Source organism: Halichoerus grypus, chromosome 15 (assembly GCF_964656455.1).
Source record: "Halichoerus grypus chromosome 15, mHalGry1.hap1.1, whole genome shotgun sequence".
Classification (NCBI taxonomy): domain Eukaryota; kingdom Metazoa; phylum Chordata; class Mammalia; order Carnivora; family Phocidae; genus Halichoerus; species Halichoerus grypus.
In genome coordinates, this window is record NC_135726.1 from 53,592,988 (window position 1) to 53,600,157 (window position 7,170).

Below are 7,170 nucleotides of genomic sequence, written 5' to 3' on the forward strand. Positions count from 1 at the left end.
CACCCTCCCTCCCTCCCGCTGGCTTCTGGCCAATCGCCAGGCAACACAAATCTCACTAGCACGCAGTGACGTCATACCAGCTCTTCGATTGGATGAGGCGTTTTGGCGGGGAGCATAGCCGTCCTTCGGGCGCGTAGGTTTCCTTCCTCTGCCTCTCCGAGACCCTCCCAGCACATATCGGGTGCTGTAGCCGAAATTCCCCCCGAGATTTAAGACTTTATTAGGGGACTAGCCGCCCAGGTCACAGGCCAAAAGTCCTGGCCCGACACCGAAAGTCTTGCTGGCGTTTTGCCGCCTTGGGGGTGGGGGTGGGGGTGGGGTGGGGGTTGTCCCTCGGCCTGCACGGTGCTGGCGCGTGCCAGTGACGTCAGGGGCTCCACGGCGTCTGATTGGCTCGCTAAGGGACGCGCCGTCGAAGTGGAAGGCGCACCTCGCGGTCGCTTCCAAGTTCCTCCGTCGGCGGCGGAGGCGCCCAGGTACGGCTCTGGTGCTCCGGCCCTGGGCTCGGGGCGGGGGGCCGAAGGCCGCGGCAGCCCCCGGCGCGCTCCTCCAGCTGCAGCCGCCGCAGAGGCCGGGCCCAGCGTGGCCTCCAGGGCAGCGCGAGGCCGTGGCGGTCGAGGACCAGGCGCGCGGGGTCGGGGCGGCCGGCCGCGCTGCCCAGCAGCAGGTAGTCGGTGTCGGGCTGCAGGCGCAAGCAGCCGCAGGCCAGGTCGGCGCGGGGCACCCAGGCGTCCTGGCCGCCGCGGCGCACCGGCCGCGCCCGCTGCTTGTACACGGCCAGCACGCGCACAGCCAGCCGCTGCCACGCCGGGCCCGCCGCCTCCGACGCCTCGGACGCCAGCACCTGCGCGCGGAGAACTGCGGGGAGCGTTGCCGTCAGGCCCGGGCTGGGGGAGCCCCTGGCGTCACGCGGGGTCAGCACGGTGGGGAGGTGGGGGGGCGAGACCCGGGGGGTGGGCTCCCAGGATACCCTTCAGGGAGGAGAGAGACCTTAAACGTTTGAGGGTGAGAGGTCTGGGGGTCTGGCCCTGTGTCGTGAATGCTGGAACCTGCTGGAGGAGACTTGGTCGAGGCAAGGAGGGCAGGGCTTATTGGAGTGTGAGGTGGGGTGCCAGGATTGTGATTAGGAAGGGCGGGACGATGGAGGGCTCCTCCTGTGGAGGGGAGGCCAAACAGAGAGAGGAGCCTGGGAACATGGGACACGCCATGTGGGGACGCTTTGGTTGGGGTTTATACTGGGAGCATTAGATGCCAAAATGGCCTAAAGTGTGGGGAGGGTTGACTAGGGGGACGCTACAGGGTGTGTGGCTGGGAACAAGGCAGAAGAGGCAGGTCTAGGGTCTTGAATGTGGCAGGGTCAAAAGATGTCAGAAGCAGAGCCCTTGGAAAAGGGCATTGCTCAGGGAGGGGCTCTGGGACGAATCTGGGGGCCAGAAGGAGGTCAGAACCTAGAACCTGAGGGTTGAGGTCATACTGGTGGTGACTCAGAAACATGTGCTCTCTGAAGGGGTGAGGTGAGACGTGTTGGGGGCAGGACTCTGGCTCACAAGCTAAGTCTATGGGGCAGAAGATCCCTGTGGGAGGCAGGATGAGAAGTTTCCATCTTCCAGGTCCTAGACCAGTGGCCAGATGATGATTCTCAGAGAAGAGAGGCCTGGGGTCTTATACCATTGAGGGAAGTCACAGGCTGGTCTGGATTCAAGGGCTGGGCTGCACTCCTGAGTATCTAAGAGATCTGAGTTACCTGAGGGCATAGGCCCTGAGGTCATGGGGCTGGTGTGGACTGGTGTGACCTGATGAATTAGGGGACTTTGGGGGCGAGCCTCTGGGGGAGTGGGGCTACGGTTCAGGATTTGGGACCCTGATGGGAGGCGGAAAGTGTCTAAGATAAGCAGGACCCTCCATTCAACCAGCACCCCTTTGTCCTTCCATCCCCAGGAGGTCCCCTTTCTCCCTCAAAGATGTGCGGCTGAAGGAGGCCAAGAACATGGGGAAAGAGGAGACATAGGAAGATAGGGCACACCCCCACTCCACTGCCCCTGCCCCCCTTTGTCTTCTGTCCCATTAGGTCCTAGATCAGGAAGGGTCCTTTAGAGTCCCCCTTCCCATTTAAGATGAGAGAGCTGAAGGTGGAGAAGGTCTGAGCGAGTCATCAGAACACCTGGGCAGCTGCCGGCCATTTTCCTCCCCGGCACTCACCGTAGTCCAGCTGGCAGTACCTCCGAAGGCTCATGTGTACCCTGGTGCCCGAGACATTGCAGTAGTTTTGACATTGAGGGTCTGGGGAGGGTTAGGTCGTCTGCAGTGGGTTCCGGAGGCCTGGACCGCAGCATCCAACCCTGCCCATCCCCCCATTCCATTATGATGGACAACTGGGGTGCCCCACCCCTTGGGACTTGGCTCAGTGGGCCACCCCTGGATCCCCACCTGGGGGCCCAAGCAACCCATCCCTGATCCCTCTTGCTGTCAGCGTTCTCCACACCAGCCTGTCTTACCGGAGCTGTAAGCACCAGGGCTAGTAGCAAGGGGGGTTGTTGCCTCTGGAATTCCTGAGAGAGACCAAAGCAGAAATTTCACCTTAGTGCCCCCTCCCCCGCAGCCGCCACCCCAACAGGAATCCAGGCATCCAGACCCCATGTCTGTTCCCTTAAGGCCCAAGAGTGCGAGCGCCCTTTGCCCTCCTCCTCCCAGGACCTGGAGTTGGTCCCTAGTCCCTTCTTCCTTCAGATCCAGGAATGTAGACTCCTCCCTCAGACTCAGGAGTCCGGGCTCCTAGCCTCCTCCTTCCCAAGACCAAGGGGACTGGAATTTGAGTCCCCACCTCCCCCAGAGGCCCAGAGTCGGACCTCCAGCCTCTAGCTCCCATCTCCCAGGGACCCGGCCGTCAGCATCCTTGCCCACTGGAGAGCTGGGATGTCCCCTTCCCATCCCACTTAGGACTTGCAGCCCCGCCCCTTGTCACTCACGCTGGCAGGGCATCCGGGGAGAGCGGCTCTGCTGGTAGCCGGGACCACAGCGGTTGCACGTGAGGCCGGTGACCCCTAACTTGCAGGGGCACTGCCCACTGGTTTGGTTGCAGACGCCCCCCATGGCCCCGATCGGGTGACACTGGCAGGCTACATGAGGAGAGGAGCTGGGGACCCGGGGTGTCAGGGCCCCAGAGGCTCCTTCCCAGTCCCCCCCCCCCAGCCCGCCAGCCCCAGGAGTCGGGCCCTGCATCCTTTCCCTCTGGGCCGGGCTTCGGGCCGCACTCACCCCTGCAGGCCTTGCGGCTGGTGACCGGCTGGCTGGGATCCCTCCAGAACCCCGGCTGGCAGTAGTGACAGTGTCGCCCGGCCGTGTGGTGGCGGCACCGCTCACAGACACCCCCGCTCCGGCCGCCAGACAGCCGGAAGAGCTCCGAGTTGAACCTGCAGCGTCGGGCGTGCTGGTTGCAGGAACAGGCTAGAGACAGGACGGGGCAGGCGGGGCAGGCGCGTCAGGCTCCCGCCTTCCCTTCCCGGTCCCCAGCTTCCCCCCCCCCCGCACTGCCCCCTCCAGAGGTCCCAGACCCTCCTCATTCTCATCTTTAAGGTGGGTGCACCGGACTGGAGTGGGCAAGCCTGAGGGGCCCGACGGACCTCCTGAACGTCTGTGTGAAACTGGGGGCTCGGGGAGGAGTGGCCACTCTGGGGGCATGGGCTGTGGGGTCAGCCGCCCCCCGCCGCGTGTCTGCTCCCCCCTGTGCTCCTTGGGCAAGTGACTTCTTTCTGTAGCTTGGTCTCCTCCTCTGTAAGACGGCAGTCACAGTGTCCACTCCGTGAGGTTGGAAGGAAACCGAAAGGATATAAAGGGCTCGACCCAGGGCCTGTGACGCAGAGCAGGCATTCGGGGCTCAGCGTGCTTCGTTCTCAGAGCGGCTCCGGGAGGCTTGCATCTTACCGATGCGAAAACGGGGGCAGAGAGGCGAAGTCATCTGCCCGAAGTAACGCAGCTCAGGGGCAGTCCCAGGCAGGCTCAGTACCCAGGGCTTCTGGCTTCAGAGTCCGTGCTCTTGGCAGCCAGACTGCAGCGGGGCCCACGGCTGGCGTGAGGATTCTGGGCGGCTTACGTGCGCGCGTGTGTTCCTGCAGAGCGCTGATCGGTGAGGCTGTGGTTCTCGAGTCTTAACGACTTCTCAGTTACTGGGAAACGTGAAGAAGAAACCACACAGCTTCCAGGGTCCACCCCCAGGCCTTCAGCTGGGCCCAGGCATCTGTGTTTCTAGCCAGCGTTTCTGAGCGAGATGCCGCGGGAGGGACTTCATGGACCATTCTTGGGAGAGGTTTAAGGAGTTTCTGACTCCCGAGGGGTTCGGGAGGCGTGGGCTGACAGGTGCCGGGAACACAGAGGGGCAGCAGCGGGAAGGTCAGGACGCCGAGGCAGCTGTGTGTTCTTGGAAGAACGACTCGCCTCCCTAAACCTTGGTTTCCTCCCGTGCAGTGGGGAGCTCAGCCCCTCTCTCCCAGGGTTGTCATGGGCCTTAAGAGGTAGCAGTACTCTTCAGGTTATTGGTGGGAAGAATCAGCCTTTGGATTCTTTGTGACCAGACCTTCCGTCTGGAAGACTCAGGTGGTGGGAAGGGGTTCAGAGCACCATGCCTATAAAGCCGGCAGCTCTGCCACAGGACTCGGTCCCACCCCGTCCGAGACCCTGCTTTATCCCAACACTGTCGGCTTCTTACCCAGGTTCAGAGGCCAGTGCCATGCTCAGCCTGGGGCAACGTGGTGATCCTCAGAGGGACGACCTTCCCAGCTCCCAGGCCGTGCCCAGGCCCAGGATGAACCAAGTCCCACCCCCAGGCAATGTGAGTCTCCCCTCCTCCCAGCCCCCACCCCGCAGGGGCCTCAGATCTGGCTGGTGGGAATGGGCCAGAGGTGGTGGGGGCAGAGGGTCTAGGAAGACCCCGGTGGGGATGAGGACAGAGTGGGGAGCCAAGGATGGTGGGATGGGCTGTAAGTTACTCCACGTGACAGGGCAGGAAGAAAGAGAGGAGGGAGGGGGTAAAGAATTGGAGGGTGGAGAGAGAGGAGGGGTTTGTGTGTGTGTGTGTGTGTGTGTCTATCTGTTGGTAGAGTACAGCTACTTCCCAGGGCCTGGTACCACACTCAGAGCCTCTAGCCAGGCCTGCAGGCTGGCGTGGAAGAAGGAGGGCTATCTCTGAGGAGGGGCTGCTGGAGCAATGGAGAAGGGCCCAGACTCTGGAAGCTCCAGGTCTGGAAACACGGTGGAGGGGAGAGGGTGTGGACTGGGCCTGGGGAGCGCTGGTCTAGCTGCATGGCCCCGTGGATCGCCCATTATCTAGGAAGGTCTGTCTCCCTGAGTCCAGTCCCAGCACTGCCCCTTACTGGCGTTGAGCCTTAAGGCAAGTGGTGCATCCCCTCGGGGGGCCCCCCCTTCTTCATCTGGGGAATGATAATATTGGTAGATGCGAAGCAAGCTCTTCTTCAGTGCCAGGTACCATACTAAGCTTTATTCTAAGCATGCATATCGACCCATTGGATGTTCACTACAGCCTGTGAAAGAAATGCTGTTACTGTCCCCACTTTACAGGCGAGGAGGTGGAGGCACAGAGAGGTCAAGTCACTTGCCTGTGGTCACACAGCTGGGAAGCAAAGGAGCTGGGATTTGAGCCCAGGGTGGCTGGCTGGCTCGCTGCCAAGCCTTTGTGCCTATCTGTCACCCTAGAGCGCCTAGCGTGACGGCCCCTGACAGGAGCTTGGCAGGGACAAGCCAAGACGCCCTCCCACCCCCTCACCCCCCAGCTGGACTCCCTGAGCTCAGATTCGGACCTGCCACTCACTAGCTGTGTGTCCTTATGCAAGGGACTTCTCACCTCTAGACTCAGTCTCCTCGTCTATGAAACGGACCTGATGCTAAAACCTGCCTGGTACATAGCAGGTGATCGGTACATATGTACTTAATGAGTAAATACGTCCCCCGTGTGGTGGGTCTGATGCGTCGGGAGGTCCTGCTGCCTTGCTCCCCACGCTCACGCAGGAAATGTTATTCATACCAGCATCTGATGGCGTGTGGGGCAGAGACTGGATGGGGGGGCGGCAGGGACTGGGGCAGGCAGGTGGAGCGCAGGTGGGAGGCTGTGGGGGAGGGGAAGAGAGGGAACCAGCTCAGGAACAGTGGGGGTGAAGTGAGGAGCAAGGCGCCCTAGGGAGGGAGAGAGCACCCTGCCCGTGGGGACCAGGGACCATCTGCTGGAGAGTCGGGCAGGGGCCGGGCTGGGGGTGGGTGAGGGCAGGAAGAGGGGGGCCCAGGACTCACGCAGGCAAGGGTGGGGGTGCCAGGGCGTGGCAGGCCGCCAGGGCCAGTCTCGATGGGACGGGCGGCAACTCTCGCACCCGGGGCCGGTGGTGTGGTGGCGGCAGCGACAGCGGGGGGGCCGGGCGCGGGCGGCACAGCGGGCTGCGTGGCCGTGGCATTGGCAGCGGCCCCTCACTCCAGCTGCCGCCAGCCCCGCCCGGCCCCCGAACTCCATGCGGAGGTGACTGACCACCACGCTGGATTTAGGGCCCGGTGGGGCTCGGAAGGTCACCTTCTCGGGGCCCCCCAAGGCCCCAGGCCAGGCGGGTCTGCGCCACAGTGATCTCCAGGGACCTCCTGTGGCCCAGGCGGCAGACAGGACCAGGGCTGGGGATCCTGGGGTGCAGAAGCGCAGGCTGATGGACGTCAGGAGGAAGGGGCCACCCAGGGCCAGGGTTAGACTGCCATTGCAGGTGGCCCGGGGGCTGAGGTCCGCCCCCAGGGAGAGGGCACAGGGCTGGGGACAGGAGGCCGTCAGGCCAGCCAGCCGGGTCACTGGTGGGAGGCAGAAGCGGGGGCGGCCACCTGGATGGTAACATGGGTCTGCGGTGGTGGCCTGGCTCAGGAGGAGCAAGAGGGCAAAGGTCACGGGCATGGTCCTAGCAGAGCAAGTACCTGGAGAGGAGAGGAGTGATCAGGCTGAGGGCCTCAGGCTGCCCTCATGGGTCAGCCACCACCCCGCTCCCCGCCCCCAGGCTCTCTGAGGAACCCCTGGCATTCCACCCCCAGCCCTGCCCAAGCCCCCTCCCCGGCTGCTTCTAAGCGAGGAAAATAGTTCCATCTGGGGAGAATTACTGTTTACATAACCCAAAGGGAAAAGAACGCAAGCAAAAT

The 7,170-nt window shown here is 63.1% G+C and overlaps 1 protein-coding gene across 1 annotated transcript; it reads right to left on the reverse strand.

Moving 5' to 3' along the window:
• Positions 1-397: 397 nt before the first annotated feature.
• On the reverse strand, positions 398-6,931 carry NTN5 (netrin 5). The gene is made up of 6 exons (XM_036099516.2): positions 6,298-6,931; positions 3,256-3,444; positions 2,967-3,116; positions 2,496-2,549; positions 2,200-2,280; positions 398-858 (listed from the first exon to the last, which is right to left on the reverse strand). Exons 1-6 carry the CDS (start codon positions 6,929-6,931, stop codon positions 398-400), a joined length of 1,569 nt encoding a protein of 522 aa, XP_035955409.2.
• Between the last annotated feature and the right edge of the window lie 239 nt (positions 6,932-7,170).

Excerpts from the sequence above, each read along its gene's own strand:
- NTN5 (XM_036099516.2), bottom strand. The coding sequence starts at position 6,931 with ATGCCCGTGACCTTTGCCCTCTTGCTCCTCCTGAGCCAGGCCACCACC. Across the intron at positions 3,445-6,297 it reads GCACCCCCACCCTTGCCTGC|CCTGTTCCTGCAACCAGCAC; the intron begins GTGAGTCCTGGG and ends TCCTGTCTCTAG. Across the intron at positions 2,281-2,495 it reads CCCTGGTGCTTACAGCTCCG|ACCCTCAATGTCAAAACTAC; the intron begins GTAAGACAGGCT and ends AACCCTCCCCAG.